Source organism: Ostrea edulis, chromosome 3 (genome assembly GCF_947568905.1).
Source record: "Ostrea edulis chromosome 3, xbOstEdul1.1, whole genome shotgun sequence".
Lineage (NCBI taxonomy): Eukaryota > Metazoa > Mollusca > Bivalvia > Ostreida > Ostreidae > Ostrea > Ostrea edulis.
The window spans coordinates 56,060,050-56,080,354 of NC_079166.1; the positions used below are offsets into that span (position 1 = coordinate 56,060,050).

Genomic DNA, 20,305 nt, shown 5'->3' on the forward strand with positions numbered 1-20,305 from the left:
CTATGAGTTACTTCTAAGCTCTAGCAGATATCCTTTATGATATGTATGCTTAACCAAGAAATTAGATACATATAACAACTGAGGTCATTTCACATCACGTAAAATCAACTAAAAAAACATGAAAACTGTAAGCGATCTTCAAACAAAGAATGAAATGAGAAAGTGAACATATTAATGACACACATGCAAAAATACTTACTTGATGTTTTGCCTTTTTCTGCAGCTTTTTTTGCCACTCTTCGAAACCGAATTTTAGATATTTCCTCCACAACATAGTCTTCAGCACCACTACTGCTCTCACGAATATGGGAAGATTCTGTTCCACTATAATCAGCAACACTCATCCGAGATGTAGAATCTGTATCTGACGATTCTCTGCTGATGTGACTGTCATGTTTTTTCAAAGGTAATGGTGAATTAGCATGAGATGAGGGAATACTGTCAAAAGAGTATGGGGAAGGGGATCTCCCTGGCTGATACCTCTTTGGATCTGCATGTTTGAAATTGCTTTGGTGGTTTTGATTTGGAGGCAATGTGGGACTAGGACTGCTCATTTTCATTGCCATTATAACTTCAGTGGCAGTCTGTTTCATTTTGCCCTTTGGAGATTTGTGTTTCACAACATCCTCTGCTGAATTTACCTTTATTTCTTTTTTTTGACTTACTGACGGTGTTGGTGAAGTTGATTCATCAGAGTGTATTTCCACTTTGATCTGTGTTTCTGTGCTACTTTTGGAAAAGGGAACATCATCAGATAAAAGTGTCTGATCAGAATCATCAGAAAAGTTCCTTTGAAGTTTGTTTTCCTTTGGAGCATGACTCTTGTTGGGATCTGTCCCACCACTTGATGCTGAGACAATTTTACTTCCTCCATCTACACTATCAACCTTCTTGTTTGGTGAAGACTTTGGGAGCACCTCTTGGCTTTTTTCAGTGTCAGTGGATAGGGAAGAGTCTGAATCAGAGTTGGATTCATCATATTTTTTGGATGATACTCTTCTCACTGTTGTGTGAGATTTATTTGAAAGATCTTTAGTTTTCGGCACTCTGAATGCATCAAATAACTGGTTGAGTTTTCTCTGATCTGAGTCTTGAGGGAATTCCACTCTGTCTTTCTTATCTTTGGTGTCTGACTGCAGACTTCCATTGGACATTGGTTTACCATTTCTGATTTCATCCTTCGTTGTATGAGAGTCCAATATTTCACTGTCACTACTGGCTCCTAAAATATATAACAGAATATAAATTCAGATCCAAGTAGAATGAAATATGTTATAATCATGACACACATACATATATATATAAAAACACATCTATGTCATCCCATGGGGATCTGGGTTAGAATAGGTCCTCAGTACCCCTTGCTTGTCGTAAGAGGCGACTAAATGGGGCAGTCCTTTAGATGAGACGGCAAAAACTGAGGTCCCGTGTCACAGCAGGTGTGGCACGATAAAGATCCCTCCCTGCTTAAAGGCCATAAGCACCGAGCATAGGCCTAAATTTTGCAGTGAAATATTCTTGAGAGGGATGTTAAACAATATACAATCAATCAATCACATCTATGTCACTAAAACTTTTCCAAATTTTGTAAACACAATACATTGAACCATGCACTTGGTTTCCACCCTGTTGTCACCTGGGAGTCAAAATAAGGCAGTGACATATTGCAATAATTAAAAACAAATACAATTAACTTTAAAATGGTATATATTGCAAAAGGTTAATTTCAAACAGGCATCGCTTTTTCCTTTGAGGCAAAATAAAAAAAGGTAATCATTTCACAGTAAACAGTTTAAAATATTTTGAAGGGAATAAGGGAAAATGTGAAATCATGCAGCCTAATAAATTCACTGGACATAGAAAGTTCTGTATCTTCAGATATATTCACTGGGCACAGAAAGTGATATCACCTCTTAATTGGATTTCATACCATTATCTGTCAAAGTTTAATTTCTATGTTAAAAAAAATCCAGAAACAATGCCTTAAAAGAAAAATGTTTCATATTAGATACAAGGTATACGATTCTATCAATAATATGGATACCATACAATGTTACTTTTTATAAGCTGTCAAGCAAATCATGCTACTATAGTGCAACCGTGTCAAAATTCTGAAGTAGAACATAATGAAGAAATTCATATCAATGAAACAAAAGTTCCTGAAATCAATGGTCAATTTACTGCTTCTGAAACATGTATGTATACACACAATCAAGAATAGGAAAAAGAACAAGTGTTCCATGCTGATGGCACCTGTCCCATCAAAGACAATGCAGGGCCTGATAGACTGTCTGACACAGATCACTAACTGCCAGGAGACCAGCAATCCTTGACAGCTGATCAATACTATCTTGAGGGTTACAGGGGCTCCAGCATTTGCTTTTGATATACTCCCTGACAGTAATGATACATAACCACTGCTGAGAGGCTGTATCTGAAAGCCTCTCCAGATATTCATCCTTGTAGAAGCTTCCTCTGGATATCATCAAATGTTTTGCAGATTTCGACATTTTCTGCATTTTTTTAAATAAAAAAAAAATTAAAACCTTTCCAATTGACTGAATTATGGCAAATAATTCATGCATCATAAAATAATTAATATAAAATAAAAAAAAGTCCTTTATAAATCCTTTTATCATGAGTCATATACATATTGCGTATTCACTTATAATTATTACCCCCCCCCCCCCCCCCCCCGGACTGTAATTTGCTTACAATGTATTAGGACACATGTTTAGTATATCACATACATGTAAACGCTAATATCAAGCTTGAAAATATTGAGAAGTCAAAGCATTATTCCTACAAAGTTCTCAATAATCTAATTAAAAAACAAAAACAAAAATATCAATAAAACTGATGGATACTCCTTGAACTGCGTGTAACCAATGAACTACTTCATATGACAAATGCACAATGAAATACTATTGAAATGAAGGATTTTTATAGATAAGGTATATGTAGAGTAACCTTGATCTTTACTCGCACTCGTCATTTGAAATGAACTAAAATACAAAACCAACTCGGTCATTGTTATCTGCCATTTTTATTTCCAGTTTTGATAGCGACTTTCAATTATAAAATTTTATAATCGATAATCGGAATCGGAAAGAGTAAACCAATCCATAATCGATAATAATCGCTCATCGTCCCATCACTACCCTCAAGGAACATTTCTGATCAATTATATCAAGTTTAGAATGAAGTTTAGAAGATATGAGCTTGAACAGATGGAAGGACAGACACAATAGTGACTAAGATGCTACCGTAAAATTTTTCAGGGAGCATAAAAAAAACCAACATTTTATTGATGGGGAATAGTCCCCTGGAACGATATTGTCAATGAATAAAAACAGAGTAATAACAAAAATAGATGCCTCAAGTGCTGTCACGGTCACCATCATTTTCATCAATATTTCATGACTACTGATTAAAATATGCAAATTAAATTGAATTCCTATCAGAGGAAATATTGATGGAATCTCAAAATTTTAAACTAATTTATACAAGAAATTTACCTTTGCTGTCCTCTGCATCATAAGCATGAATATACCCAGATTGTCTGCAGCAGCACAAAATTCCATGCAAACTAATTTGGTCTGTTTTTATCATTGCTCTAAGTTTTTTGTTGATGAAGTTAATTGTTTTTCAAGATTAATATCATGATGAATTCCATAACTGTTATTTTACTAATTTTCACTATTTCCAACAAAGCCAGCGAACTACTTTCCCCTTTAAATTAAAAATTTGTTGAAAACATCCAAAACCGCTCTCGAGTCCGTTTCAATAAATTAGAGGGTGTCATTGAGAAGTCATTTTTTTCTCTCCATCAGACAGGATAATTCCAAATATCTATCACACTTCGTAGGACTGAATTGGCGGCAAATGATCAATGACTTTTGCCAAGAAACAGGCACACATAATCATCATCACCATCAAATGAAAAAAAATACCCAACTGTTCACATGACAGGGAGACAGTTCATCATAATCACCCGTGCTTAATGATGTAAGTTGGCATTTGTGCATTGCATGAGTAGGTATTCTATTTTCCATGGCAAACATCAAGATTAAGCGTACTTTTAAATCCATAAGGATGATCACTTCCAGTTTACAACAGAAACAAAACCTATATTGTTATAGTATATCACTCACTATTATTTTCAGTTCATTTCTCACTACTGCTGAGCACACAGTGAATATCAAATGAAAGTGTCATCTGCTTTACCATAACTCTAATTATCAGATAAACCACAGTATTTGTTTTTACTTCAGGTGCATTTCAAATCCCAAGACATTTCAAAAATGCTTCAATTTCAAAAATATAATTGCTTTTCTACCTATCACGGTGATGCTACAAATAATTCAAGGCAAAGGACTAGGTGCAATATTGGTCTGATTTGACCCTAATAAAATTACTTTAAAGGCCGGCAATTGGGTATAAAAGCAGCCAATCAGTGAAAATGGTGGAATTTATGAATTTTCTGGTCACATTCAGATTGCAGCATTTATTTTGCAAAAATAAAGATTAAGCTGTTGTACTGAAATTTTAAAATGGGTATGCTTGTTCCCCTCATAACTGTGCATATATTGGCCATATCTATAAATTCTCATGAAGTTTTAATTTTGGCCTCAAAAATCTGAAGCAGGGCTAAATTTGTATTTCAAACTAGAGATTGGCAGTTTGTGGGTGTGATTATCTTTTGTTATTGTTTACACCGGATGTTGACTCACATATTGCACGAGCATGCTTGTCTAGTTCTAGATAAGAGGGATTGCACCAAAGGAAACATGTAATCAAATCACTGTATAACGTGGAAAAAAGTATTTACTCATATATCATTGATAAATCCAGATTTTATTTTTTAATCATATATATAATCACATTCCTTTAAAATATTGGTTAACTTTAAAAAATAACTCATTAGGACTGTTCAGTCTGATCGCTGTTTCAGAGTTTTGCAGGATTGCCGGTACCTTTTCTCGAATAATGTCAAGCATGATGTTTGTCTGATTAAGCAACAACCTCCTAGGCCAGTTGTGTAACTCTCATTGTCTCTCACCAATGATGACAAATGTCCAATTGATCAACCATCACTCTAAAATTACTCTCAATCTGGACTCTTACGAGTGAACATTACAATGTCAAAAGAGACAATCATAGATAGTAGGTCTCCATAATGGACAAAATGTTTCTTAATATTGTCCTCCATTACACAGCTACAATTTCCCCCCAAAATTCTTCTCATAATTGAAAGGTACCAAGAGGAAAATCATAAGTATAAGTATATCATATATATACCAATATTTGTGTATATTATCTAAAAACTACATGTTTTAAAAGGCATGGATAAAACAATGATGAATTCATTTTGTGGTTCCTAGAGTGAAGTTTAGTTAAAGTAAAAACATATCCTTTCAGTGCCTCACAGATCGAGCAGAGTGGTAGAAAAATGCAGGGAAAACTTTAGTTTATTTTGATAAATCATGCCAGTCTCCCTGTTCAAAATATCCTCTGCTATAGAGCACGTGTAGAGTCAAGCATCAAACTGCTGCTTATTCTTATAACACTGCTAAGCCCTGCCCTCTTACCATATATGCTTAATTGTTGTAGGGGGGTGTAAATTTTTCTAGGTTACTCCCGGCCTTTAAATTCTAGATAAACAAAGTTTTCTAAATATCCCGATGGAGAATTTAGGTCAATAAACAATGTTTTTTCTACCAAGTGATCCTACGACCTTGACCAAGTTTGACAGTCCTAGCCCCAACAGTTCAGTCTGTAATCTGTCTATAAATTTTCCTATTAACTGATACTATGACCTTAACCTTTGACCTTGAGAAACAATAAGCATCCTCCACTTGGCAAAAGGTGTATGCATGTGTACAAAGTTTGATGTACTGTAGCCCCAACATTTCGGTCTGTATTCTGCCTACAAGGTTTTCGTACTAAGTGATACTATGACCTTGACCTTTGATCTTGAAAAACAAAAAGCATCATCCTCTTGGCATGATAAGTATGTGTACCAAGCTCAGGCTGTCCAGCACCCTTGGACAAAAAATAAGGGCAAATTTTAGGGGTAAAATTTTAAAAAATTAGGGCTAAGTTAGGGCTAAAATTAGGAATTTTTAACCAAATTGCGGAAGTTTTAATTATTTAAAAGGACTTACCTTGTCAAATTTGACAATAAAGAAACTCACATGACACACAAATAAGATGTAAGTACAGGAAGGGCGTATTCCAGTGTTCCATGGTCTCAGCTATTATTGGCTATAACCTAAAATCTCAACTCTTTATCACAAAGTCACAACCAATAAACAAGCTTGACACATGGATCCACAGGTCAACTGCCTTTCACTGCATCAGCATTATCTGAATAAGAACTGCAATCTACGTTAATAACACACATTTTGTATGAATGCATTTTGATTTTTCAAGACTGATAAAAAAGTAGGAATTGACATGAAAAATAAGGGCTTTTTTAAGGATTTCCCCTTGAATTTTACATTTTTTTAGGAATTTTAGCAAAACTGACAAAAATTAGGAATTTTAGGGCCGCTGGACAGCCTGCAAGCTTGACGGTCCTAGCCCCAACAATTCCGTCTGTATCTTGCCTACAAGGTTTTCCTAATAAGTGACACTACAACCTTGAAGAACAAAAGGTGTCTTCCTCTTGCCATAAGGAGTATACATTGTACCAAGTTTGATGGTCCTGCTCCTCGCTCCAATAGTTTGGTCTGTATCCTGCCTACAAGGTTTTCCTACAAAGTGATACTACATCCTTGACCTTGAAAAACAATAGACATCTTCTTCTCATGATAGTGTTCATATGTACCAAGTTGCAAGATCCTGGAGCTTACGATTCATACTGCATTTTGCCTACAAGGTCTGGACAGACAGTGCCATACCAATGTCCCGTCTTTGACAGGCATATAAAAACGGAGGTCTGGTGTCGCTGCAGGCGTTGGCTTGTTAAAGAACCCTCACTGCTATGGTCTTGAGCTTTAAGCATAGGTCTATATATTTGTGGTACTTTACTTACAGCTGGTGACGTCTCAATGAGTGAAAATTTCTCAATAGGACGTATAACAATCAATTAATTAAACAATCGATATACATACTGTACATGACCAATCTGGCCCCACCAGGTACTTGAACCCTGGAGTAATGAATTTCACAATTTTGGTTAAGGGCTTGATGTCCATTTTAATCAAACAAACATTTTACCCCCTTGATGTCCTGAAGTAAAGATTTTCTAAGATATAATGCATTTTCAATACATGACCAACTTAGCCCCACCTGTGGCATGAACCCATAACCTAGGAATCATGAATTTCCCAGTTTTGGTAAAGGGCTCATTGCTTATTATAATCATGCTAATAGTTTGACTGCTTGATGAGCAGGAGTAAAGAACAACAGTTTTAAAGATTACATTATTTCTATGGTTTTTGCCATGCCCCTTAGGTCCCAGAGAGGCAGAGACCATGAAATTCACAATTTCGTTCCTCTTGACCCAGAGATGTTACATGTAGATACTAAAATTGATTGAAATTGATTCATTTGTTCTAGAGAAGAAGTCGAAAATGTTCTAAAGTTTATGCCCTATACACAATGGAAGACAAACGAAGACCACAAACACAGACAGTAAAAGGTCACCTTGGTGATTCGGGTCAATAAATCCCATCTTGATCCATCATTCTCATCTCCTGTGGCATATACTGACCATGTGTATATCATATCAGGTCAATACTATATTACAAATTTCAGAATATATAGTAGGTCAGGCAACCACTGATCACAAAACTCATTATGACTGATAAAACATAGTTTGAACATCTACATGCAGATTCACATCACTTCACAATATAGATTTTCTTGTCTTTCTGTATCAAGTTATATGTATGTTCAATGATGGAAAAGTTAATGCAACATGTATGTATGTATGCTGTATCAATTGGATATCGCTACATTGACTATAGGAATAAATGAATTTTTTTTTATCTTTTATCAGGCTATATATGTAAATTACACAATTTAACTCTATCAGATTAAAAAGTAATGAAGTTGGATAATGTAACACAATTGATAATAAATGCCTATTTCAAAATGTTGATGATCAAGTGACATTGCAAACTGAATAATATAAAGTAAACAATTATGGCAGCATGAAAGTATGGACGGACTGCAAGGTGGGTGGGGTACATCACAGTCGGACAGGATATGGGATAGAGAGCTAGAACTTCTTAGAGCAATGGACATGTGAGGGGTGTGTGTGAATTTATTGTTTAACATAAAATCATTTTTAAAATAAATGATTAATATTGTTAAAAAAAACCCAGATCTTCCACAGTGATGTTTCTATTAAAACTTTTCATGTGCACATCCACTGTAAACGTCAATCCTTCATGAATAAGCATTAGAAAATCACCATTTTCCTTTGCATTGAATATTAACAAGTACTTTGTTAAATCCTATTAGTCAAAATTCATACATATAATGAATCATACTGACAAAATTTTGGTCTGGTTTCCAACATCCATAAAATACTGTTTAATACAGCATATAATTCCAACATCCATAAAATACGTACTGTTTAATATACAGCACATACACCTTTACAGTTATACATGTAAATTACCAGAATATCTCTGAAAATATTGAGGGTCATCACTGTGACCTATTTTTATCCTGAATGCTGTATATTAATAACCAAAGATGGAGAGCTGGGTGTCAGGACTTTACCATTTTGAGAAACCTACTTAACACTTCTGTGGACAGCCATTAAACATCAGTAAGCAGAAACCAAGAGAGACCCCTACGTCTTTATAAGGAAACAATTTTAGAGTATCAAGGAATTAGGCTAACAACATAATAATCTAGTGCAATGGTACTGTTTTTCATTGATTTGGGTCGATAGGGACACAAGATATTAGCTCTGCTGTCAAGACTAGAGCTCTTTCTATATAATTGGTAAACAGAGAGATCTTTGCTGGCATCCTGTTCTAGGTCTAATGCCAATCAAGCCAATGCCTCTTACTGTTAAAGCATTACTTTAATTAGTTTAGATTCATGTACATCCAGCAACTAGTCTTAGTGAGCTAAAAGAACATCACAATCTTATAAAGGCTTTATAGACAATTTCCTCAGAGTTCAGAAAAATAACAAGAGGGTCATGGACCACAATGCTCACCTGAGTCACTGTTCAATCGTCAGAAGATCTTTACCATCTTTCATCCCATGAAAAATTCTAATCCCATATTATGAACCCAACTTAGCTAGCCCATGAGATTGTAATATAACTGTTCAGAACCTGAATTCACACAACATGGGAATGACTCCATATCAATATGACTAACATGGCCTACGTGTTCTAGTGAAGATTTTTAAAGATTTAAAGACACCCCCCCCCCTATATTTGTGTATGTGTAAAGCTTGATCCCTGATTTTAGCCTCATCCAACTGGTATATTTCACACACACTTTTTAAAGATTTTTTTTTCTTGGCAAAGGATTTTAATTTTCTGCAGACATGCCATTTTGTTCAATTCTCCAAATAATCAGCTAGAGGACAAACTACAATGGGTCAAAATTCAGGGGGGGGGGGGGGGGGGAAATGAAGGGAAACTCAAATGATAATAAAAATCAACAACATCAGGAATGTGGAATCAAGACCTCACAAATCATAGAAACAAGATCTCACAAAACGTAACAATTTCATGTAAATCAGAATGGTTGGCAGGTTTGGAATCTGCACTAGCTACAATGGAATGCTTGCATATTAAATATATCTGATTACATGCAGTAGTTCAAAATGAAATTTTCAAAGATTATATATATATATATTCCCAATGGCACATAAAATTTTGATCCCCAATTGTGTTCCAATGCTGCCCACTCTCGGGCCCATTTCAAGAAACTTGAATCTGCAGTTCCTGAGGATGCTCTCATATCATCATGAATAGTCATGGCCTTTCTGTTCTTAAGAAGATATTTATTACTAAAAAATCTCATAAGATTAATTGCCACATAAAATGGTCCCTTAAAAGTGACCCCACTCTCCCCTCCATTTCCATGATTTTAATAAACTGGAATTTGCACTACCTGAGGATGCTTGCATATCAATATGACTATCAGGGTTTTCCCACCTTATATAACTTGTACCGCTAAATGGTACGTACATTCTCAATGCTAAATAACATAATTTTTCTTTCCAATTTGAAGCTTTTAAAATGCCCAGAATACATGCAAACAGTTAAGTGTATATGAAAACCTATTTGAAGATTTTTTTTTAAGCTGATCGGGAAATCTAGCATTTTTCCTTTGCATTTTTAAGTCACAGTTGCAGTCATGCCAAGTGTTGCTTTTAAAAACCAAAACATTAATGGCCAATTGTTTGATTATCAACAGGTTAGTTGAATCTAGTGGACTGATATATGATATTCAATCCCCCCCCTCTGTTTGTTGCATAATGTCGTAAACAACTTTGATGGCCATGACAACACAGCTGTATCAGTTACCTACAAACCATGGAAGTAATACAATCAACACGGCTGGGAGCCAACATCAAGTCCAAAGTAGTGTGAGATATAAAGAGGAATGCATAGAAAACAGTCTACATGTATCAGTACCAACAAAGGAGGAAAAAGCAAATCATGCAATCATAGGTAAAACTTCAAAACCAAGAATCAAAAGTCACACACAAAAGACCTATATGCATGCAGGCAACTGCATATATCACCTCAGTAATTTATTTTCTTACAAACTCCACAGAGTGCTTGCAAAGTATAATTGTTATGTACAGAAATATGGTAGTCAATTCTTCACCACTACAGGTCTAACTGCGCAGAAAATGGAAAATCATTAAAGTTAAAAGACTGCAGAAAAAGCATTGCTTTGAAAATAAACAAACTGGAAATAAGATGCACAACATTCAACACAGTACTACATCCATGTACCTGGGGAGGAGGCCGAGGCAGCCTCTAAAATGAGCATTCGGAACCTCTCCAGCATTATCCTAATTCTCAGTAACACATAACCATAGCTGCTTGGACTGTCAAAAACAATAGCATATTAAGATCAGTAAGCTGCGAAATAAACTGTCATGAACAACTACTTCCATAACAGATGTTAATCTCCTCACCTGGTGAGAGCTAACCATTAATGTTTGTTGAACAGTAAAATACCCATCTTCTTCCTTATTCTCGTATGAAATATTTGTTGAACAATATTAAACAATCAATGAGCACACGAGGGTGTTTGGTATTGTTCCAATATGATCTCCTTTATTGATAAATGCATCACATAATCCCATTCAACAATTATATTGGAAAAATGACAGGCAGCTCATCTCATGAACACTTTTGGTGATGGATACAACTCTGTGAAGTACAATGTGGCATATTCACACAGCATGGTGTTTAGATGAATTGGTTATAATCAATGACAAAGGTCACAAATTTCCACTATTATTGACACAGAAAACTGCAATGTTTAACAAATAATAGAACTGATGAATCCTTAGAAGGACTCTGCAGTAATACAATTAAGTCCAATTTTTCACTAAACTGACTTTCCCCTCGAGCTACATTCTCAATCGTTCTACTAGAGCTGCAAAATGATAATAATTTGTATGAACCAATTTTCATGCTTAAAAGTTTTTCCATGTTGGAATGTGTTCAATGGTCAAACATTTTTAATACCATTGTACTGAATAATTGTGGCCTGCATCAGAATAAAATAATTCACCAATTGTAATGAATAGTCAGAAGGATTTTTCAGTCATTGATTCAGACCCCCCCCCCCCCCCTCCTCCCCTGCACTGATTAAGCTGACACAAATTATATGGATTTCAAGTTCAGCACTTTGAAATTAACTTTGTTTCAAAGAACAGCCATAAATCATGATTGTTTTTTTTCAAGCTAGCACCTCGCCTGTTGACGGACAACTTACCATTCAAAGTCAAACTACTTCATGACCCTTCGCTTAAAACACACACATGAAGAACCACCAATCTTTATGAATTCCCTTATTAGCGTTCTTCCTTGTGTCATCAACACACATTAATATCTGATAACGAATTTCAATATTTCCTATTCAATATCCTTGACATTTTACATTTAACCTTGAAATTGATAGGAATTCAGAATACTCTATGATCTGAAAATCTACGAGAGCATCCGATTGAAATGAATACGAAATATATACTCAAAATCTTGCACAGAAGGAATTTAGAGTTTGTATTATTCTGTCCCTGATCTTTACTAGCATGATCAATACAAAATTTTAAAGTCATCGAAATCAGACGGTGAGATCCGAGGCACATTAAATTCTAAAATTTGAACACAAGGAATCATACCCGTAACCTTAAGTTGAACTACTCATGACCATGAAAATATGACCAGAAATCCTGGTCCTAGACAGTAGTCCAAGCCAGTGTTATTGAGATTAGGTACACAATACATTAGAAATCTTTTAAACTAGGAAGTTTGGAATATTTCTTTAAGTGACCTTGATTTCTTACATTTAACCTTAAAAAATCAAAAGAGAAAGATCTTTGTATATTATAAGTGCTCAGTGTTCTGTAAATATAAAGACCACACATACGTGGAATCTTGTACAGGGCAAACTCTCAAGTTCAGGACAAGATTCTACATGTACGCTGTTGCAAGAGGATAAGACACTTAATATATATTATCAATTAAATATCTGTACTTACCGAGAATAGTTTCTCCTCAATACTTTATAACTACTCAGCCAGGGAATCACAAGTTCAACAATAAAGTCTCTCTTTTAACCTCTAGATAAACTCCAATAAAAAATCAGAAGACCATCCCCCGGCAAACAGTTCAATTAACACATCCAGATTTCTGAAAATGTACTACTAAATTACATGGCTCCTGTCCATTAACAGGGAGATCAAATGTCCAGGCTAGCTGCCCTGATAGGCCAACTATCCATGGTCACAGTGCCTAATTACAGATATTCCAATATTACTTCCATTGGGCATTCTCAGGAGACATGCAAAGTCTCATGGACTCCAATACAGGTAATCCAAGCCTCTCATATACCATCCTCATGAGCCAGCAATACAATTCATTTATTCTTCAAATCTGTTTTTCTTTTCCCTTCTGCTTCATTAACATCAAGCTAATTTTTTTTTCACACCACAATTTTCCCAACACAGCTAGCACAGCACTTAAAAATATTTCAAAGTCTAAACATCATGTAACATGTCACCAATAGCCAGTTCACTGTCTATGAGAACTGTAATAGGTCACCAATAGCCAGTTCACTGTCTATGAGAACTGTAATAGGTCACCAATAGCCAGTTCACTGATGAGAACTGTAATAGGTCACCAATAGCCAGTTCACTGTCTATGAGAACTGACAAGGATGAAAAACCACCAATCTAAATACATTCTCTTCTATTCCAAAAGTGTGCCATATATGAATTCCCACTCATGACAGAACGCAAGACACTTAAATTCAGAGATCAATATTATCGTAACACCGGAAACCCCTAGACAATTGTTTCAGGAGCTGTAGTCCAAATAATCATCACAGTACCTTATGATAAATATTGAAAATTCATCCCTATTACACATCTGTCACCAATAAATTCTTAATTAAGCATCTCCCATGTTAGTAAACAGAGCAGACAATAGCTAATCCTCTAGGCTCTCACAAGAACAGTTTACTTAAACAAACCTGCCAAAATCAATGAGGAATTTTTTTTCTTCCACAGGACTGTTGCATAAGATTGGAGATTTAATAATCCTAATGTTGCCAGCAAATCATCTAGAGAACATGGGATCTGCAGCACCCGGCAAGTTATGCAAGGCCTCTGGTTTCGCTTTTCAATTCTGTTACATAACATAATAAAATATTCAAAACATGTTCAGTTTCTCCTTTATATATAGTAGAAAGAAAACTAAATGTTAAATTTTTCAGGAACCTTGCACCTTTCCAATTAAATACACAGCAAAGCTTCTCTTATCATCATGTTCACTTTTAAATGATATTAAAACTCAAAATTTGCTTTTTATATAATATCAAACATGTACATGTTTATGCTGTAGAATTATTTTTTGAATAAATCCATCACAATCATTAACTGTGTACTGAGTGCACTGTTTGAAACCATACAGAAGTATTCAAGTATGAACGTAATTAAGCAAAGTGTGAAAATATTGTCAATCCTCTATGTCCCTGTCAAATCCGATGTGAACTGCATCCTATTGTTACACATCTATTCATGCGCAGCTGAGTGAAAATGTGACACGAAAACTATAAACCTGGAATTACAACCAAATCAAAATCCTAAAAGATCAAACAACTCAAATGTTCTGCACAAACTATGAAATTCCCCTATACAGGGTTCCTATCAGCCTCTATCCTACCAAGATTTGGGGACAATCTGTTAGAAACAGGACACACCTCTTTATGGTTAATGATAGACAAACAGTCTACCCCAATAGTGCACAACAATCTTCAAAAATGAAGTCAGTATCTTTTGCCTCACTAATTCTGTAATTGGAAATCAATTGTTGCCAGCATCTGAGCCAAATGTGGGCTTGTTTGAATACTGATATTATACCACTCTAATTCTTCATTTCTTGGCAAGACATGCTACATATTTCAAAAACATGTTTGAATTGGATCTATTAGTCAGAATATCAGGCCTTTTATCTATGTGAGTCATTAACCTAGAGTGGGTTTTCTCCACTCAGTCCTGCAATTAACACACTTTAAACAGAATCTCTCAAATTAGACAAATGGATTTTATTCTCTTAGATGTCAAGTTCATACATTTTTGAACTCTGTAAATTCAAAAATATCAATTAAAAACACTTTTTCATTCACTAGAGGAAATTAAAGCTTTCAATGTTTTCTGAGAAGCACATGTTCACCTTAATTGTCTCTTAAGTGTATTTTTCCACACACAGGAAAACAATTGGCATAATCAATCTATGCTGGGATCGGTTTCTTTTGATTCAGCTTGGTTGATACCTTATATTTCTCATTAGAAAATCATGCCCCCCCCCTTCCCTAAAAAAAATCCTTGCAATTGAATACAAAACTAAATAGAGAAGAAAATAATTATGATGTCATGAACTGATTTAGTATGGATATTTTGGTTATATAATGACACAGTGATTCAGGAATCCAATTCCCTTGATGAAAATTATTGAATATTTCTCAAACTTTCCTCACCTCAAGACACATTACAATGATTGCAGTAGGAATTCATTTTATTTTTCTAGTCATCATTTCAAACAGAAATATTGTCAAATTGGTATATGTTAAAAATTATATGAATGAAAATATTGTATAAATACTTAGGCCCAAGGGCATTAATAGTCACGGACTCACCTGAGTATACCTGACCTACAACAACTCTTCAGCTCAATCAAGTAAGGTGTTATCATTTTTAAGAAATGAGAATATCAAGTTTCCCTTAGCTTTTCTGTTTTAGCTTTTCTGTTTTAAAGTGTTTTCAATGCCTAAGATTAAAAGAGCATCTTAAAAAAGCACTACATTATCATATGATTGACACTCTCTGAGTCTTAGTAATCCAGAATTTCACAAGATGAGCATTTTCATTAAATACCCATTTGGACCCCATTATAAAGCTTGAACTCCTAGCTGGCCAAAGGATAGAGAATTTCACAATTCTGGTAGACATCTACATTGTTTTTAAACAACAATGCATTATTATTTTATTTCTTCACATTATACACAGGACTAATGAAGATATCTAAATATGAAAAGCATTTTCACATTGGACCCCATCCTAGTCCAGTACCTAAGAAACACTTTCAAAGAAATGATGCATTTCAGTATAATACCTCCGCCCCAAGAGATCCAATGACTATAAAATTCACAATTTTTCAAAAAACATTGCATGCAAAATTTGAAGAAAAACGGCCATGTACATTCAGAAAAGAAGTTGATTATGTTCAAATGCTAAAGCCCAGCAAACAACAGCTGATAGCAATAGGTCACTTGAGTGACTCAGGAGATATAAAAATGCTTGTAAAATAAAATTTTCATGGTCTTAAAAAAATCACAGCTAAATCAGTAAATGATTGAATAAGGCAGTTTCTCAATGCTGCCATACTAAGGGAGGTAACTCTCCACATCATCAGTCTTACCTTTGAATACAGACATCTTGTGGATGGAGGCTTTGACCAGGTCGGCACCTGATGGCCATCGGGATAGCTGACCAGAGCTCAAGTCTCCCGTAAAAAATCTCAGCTGCCTACAAGTTGATCTTAAAGCATGTATGTATTCCAAATTCATTACATGTATATTAAATTGTTCATTTCAAAAGGAGAATTGTTTTCTCTTGGTCTTTGCAGCAATTATGTAAACATGTACACATCTACATTTATTACAGTATTGAGTAAAGATTTTCCAGTAGAAGTGTCTTTTCTTCTATTTTCTTTATTATTATACTCAACTAATAGAGCATAAAACAGTTTCTTTAATTCATATGTTTAAAAAAATGTGTCCATGACGTTAACAAGAGGCCTGCAGGCCTTATAGGTCACCTGATTATTAGTTAAAAGTATCAATAGTGCCAAGGGCTATGGAATCTTTATCTGTATATCTAAGCTAAATTCTAATATTTAGCAACAGTATAAAACAAGATTTGTTCTTAACCTTAAATGCCCTTGGAAGTGCCTATACTGATGAATTAAGGCTTTACATAATTAATATATGTAACATTAATACGATATGACTAATTTGGACCTGTCCTAGAGTAAAAACACTATAAGGTTGCAAAATTCATAATTTTGGTACATCTACATCCTTTCGTGCTTTTCCTAAATATGCAGTTAGTTTTTATACTTTTAAATGATAAAGACAGCAATCACTATCATAATTTTAATCCCACCCTGAAATTTACAATTCTGGTAATTTTAAAGGTCGACCTACTCCTTCTAAATATCAATTTAGCTTCAATTTAGTATTAATAGCATTAAAGAAGATTTATTAAATGTTTTACACATATATACTATATAATACTAAGTTTTGGCCCCACCCCGGGGTTGGAATCTCTACCCTTATGATAAAATTTACAATTTTTGTAGAGGCCTTCTTAATCTACATCACTATGCATTTACTTTTTCTAACATATGCAGTTGTAGAGAGGAAGATTTTTGAAAATCTGTTTATTTTTGCCCCACCCTTAAGGCCCCAGGAGTCCTGAAATTAACAATTTATGTCCCAAAGATACTTCAAATTTGAAAAGAATTGGAATGGTAGTTATCAAGAAGTTAAAAAAAATGTTCAATTGTAAACGCACGACGGGCAACAATCAATTGCAATAGGTCACCTGAGTAAAATTCAGGTGACCTAATAAAAAGTCAGCATTCGATCAAACCAACCTTTGTTTATAACACAATACACAGAGCCATTCCCTCTTGAAGAGATTTTCTTTACACATATTGCACACCCTGAAATGACACTTGGGACACAAGTCACCACGATTAAAGAACACCCCCAGCTCTGCGTGACACCGAGCGCAGATTTTGGAGAGATCATCACCAGCTCGCAGCACACTCCTCATTCGTATCGCTTGAATTTCTGACTTCAACTGACTGAAAAAAAACCAACCAAAACTCATAATGCACATGCATTGTTGATACACTTGTAAAGGAAGTTGATAATTTTATTTATTATAAAAAATAAATTGTTATTATTAAACATCACTGTCACAAGATCAAATCATTAGTACAATTGATCATATACTGTTCTACTTCATAGCCAAGTGAAGTTTTTAAGGTGGCTTTTTATTACTTACAAATGCATTTGAGATGAACAGGCAACTTTAACAAGAACTGTCAGAAGACAACATTATAGCTCACCAGGAAGCATGACTCTACTTAGAGACCCATCTCGTGACCATATGGTCAGTGAAAAGGTAGGCGGAGCCTAATCTAAACAGATGTTATTTACCTGGAGTGGCCAGGGTCTACCAAGGTGTTTATTGCTATATCCCATGGCACTCAAAGAAATACAGAGACAGAACATGGTAGAAATCTACCTGTCAATGCTTTTTTTAATTTATAGTTTTGATATACACAGGACCTGTCTCAGGAACCTCTGCAGAGTTTCGGTGGCCATAGTGTTTGATTAATGGTTGTATTCCTAAGGGTAGCTGACACACATTAATATTCTCTCTCTCTCTCTTTCTTTCTCTCTCTCTCTCTCTCTCTCTCTCTCTCTCTCTCTCTCTCTATCATAAATTGATGACATAAATTATTTCAATAACTTACAAGTTTTAGAAATTATTGTGCAAATTATTGTTTGATTTCTGATTGTGTAATTTATAATACATGTATATAGAGGGGACAAATTACAATTATATTAAAATTGCACTGTTCAGGGGTCTTTCTAAAAACAATTGGATTACCAGAAAATAGCTGTTATGGACAGGTCAATGCTATCAAAACTCAGGTATACTGGGCTTCCTCAAGATCTAAAGAATGCCTGTAGGTACTGGCTGTTATTGTTATTAAACCAACTCTCTGGGGTAGCCCCAGACCACAGTGTCTGCAGATGTCACTCCACCTGAGATCTATTGTTAAATGTCTGATTGACAGACAGCTTACAATTTGGGGGTGTTAGCTTAAAATTGGGTCTTTAACCTATCATTCAAAAGGTTAAAGTTTTTGAAAATTAGATCAAAGTCCAAAGTTACTAGGTCAAACATTTTGATAACATATTAAAGGTCTGGTCATGAGGCATCTAAATATGAAATATCAAATTCCTATCCCCTTAATTGGTTCAAAAGATACAGCCAAGGTTAATGTTTTTGAAAAGAAGGTCAAAGTCCAGGGTCAACAGTTCTGATAACAAAAGAAATGTCTTCTAATGAGGCATCTACAATGTATATTTGAAACATCAAAAACCTTATCACTATTGGTTCAAAAGATATAACCAAGGTTAAAGTTTTTGAACAGTAGGTCAAAGTTCAAATCAAAGGTCATTAGGTCAAATGTCTTCTATCAAAATGTCTCTTCATGAGGCATTTAAATGTAAAATATCAAAGCCCTATACCTATTGGTTCAAAAGATATAGCCAAGGTTAAAAAAAATTAAAAGTAGGTCGAAGTCCACAGTAAAGGTCACTAGGTCAAAATTCTTGGTACCAAAACACAGGTCTCTTCATGAGGAATAGATCTACGCCCTATAACCCTTAAAAATTGGTTCAAAAGATATTGCCAAGATTAAACTTTTTAAAAAGTAGGTGAAAGTCCATAGTAAAGGTCACATATAGGTCAAAAGTTTTGGTACCATATGAAAGGCCTGGTCATGAGGCATCTATATGTGAAATACCAAACCTCTGCCCCCCCCCCCCCCCCCCCCCCCCCCCCCCCCCCCGGTTGAAAGGATAGAGCCTAGGTTAAAGATTATTCCTTAAGTGTGACACTAAGTGTGCGCTCAGGAAATTTGTCCTGGCAAGTTAAAAACAATGACAACTTCAGGGTTTTGTTTTTGGTTGTTCTTTTTTTTTTTGGGGGGGGGGGGGTGTCTGTAAATGGCTTGTAGGGTGAAATAACCTATAAATACATGTTTCTATGGACAATATCTTAAATTAGTATGGCAAATATTCCAAAACAGTTTAAAAATCCATTACAGAAATTCAACTGCAATGATGCAGAAAGCCACACAATACATGTGCCACCCTATTCTTTAACTCTATTGATAAAAATAATGAATAAATTTAAAATACTTTATTTCATTAGATGCTATCACTTACTTATGCTATAATTCATTTCCACTTAATATGCTATAATTCATTTCCTACTATTGCACTGCAAACATGATATACACATGCAGTTTTGGTATAATCTGACAGAGAAATTATCGGTATAGAGAGATTCAAAATATCATGTTTTCCATGCTGTTACAATGTCTAAGGAAACTTCTATAGTCTAAATATGTGTAAATATTTCTTTGGGCCACTGATTATGCTAAAATCAGGCATGGATGGATGCATGAATACCTCTGCCTTGTGGTAACCTCTACATAAAGTTCAAGGCAATGAGGAGAGTGCTCCCAACCGACCTAGCTTGTAGGATCTGTAGGAAAGTACATTACAGATTAAATGAATCAATTCTTTGAAAATGTATTTTGTATATAAGCACATATTTAAAGTAAACACCACACAAAATGCACATACATTGACCGATGTTTTTAAAAAAAAAAATAAAAAAAATTCCTCCAGATTTATAGAAAATACGGGATAATTGATTTTCTTCTAAAGGAGAAAAATAAAACTTTTACAGTTCATTGCTT

The 20,305-nt window shown here is 34.9% G+C and overlaps 1 protein-coding gene across 7 annotated transcripts in view; it reads right to left on the reverse strand.

The window, feature by feature from the left end:
• LOC125674122 (uncharacterized) overlaps positions 1 to 20,305 on the reverse strand; it is a 71,096-nt gene that overhangs the window by 30,018 nt on the left and 20,773 nt on the right. For 4 of the 7 annotated variants that reach the window (XM_048911171.2, XM_048911172.2, XM_048911169.2 and 1 more), the window contains 3 exons: positions 17,390 to 17,602; positions 16,151 to 16,257; positions 200 to 1,222 (listed from right to left, as the gene is read on the reverse strand). In XM_048911171.2, the coding sequence (XP_048767128.2) occupies positions 200 to 1,222; positions 16,151 to 16,257; positions 17,390 to 17,602 (1,343 nt within the window). Of the gene's footprint in view, positions 1 to 199; positions 1,223 to 3,518; positions 3,986 to 10,951; positions 11,047 to 11,136; positions 13,631 to 16,150; positions 16,258 to 17,389; positions 17,603 to 20,305 lie in introns of those variants that run through there. The other 3 variants (XM_048911174.2, XM_048911175.2, XM_048911173.2) reach the window with 3 other exon arrangements.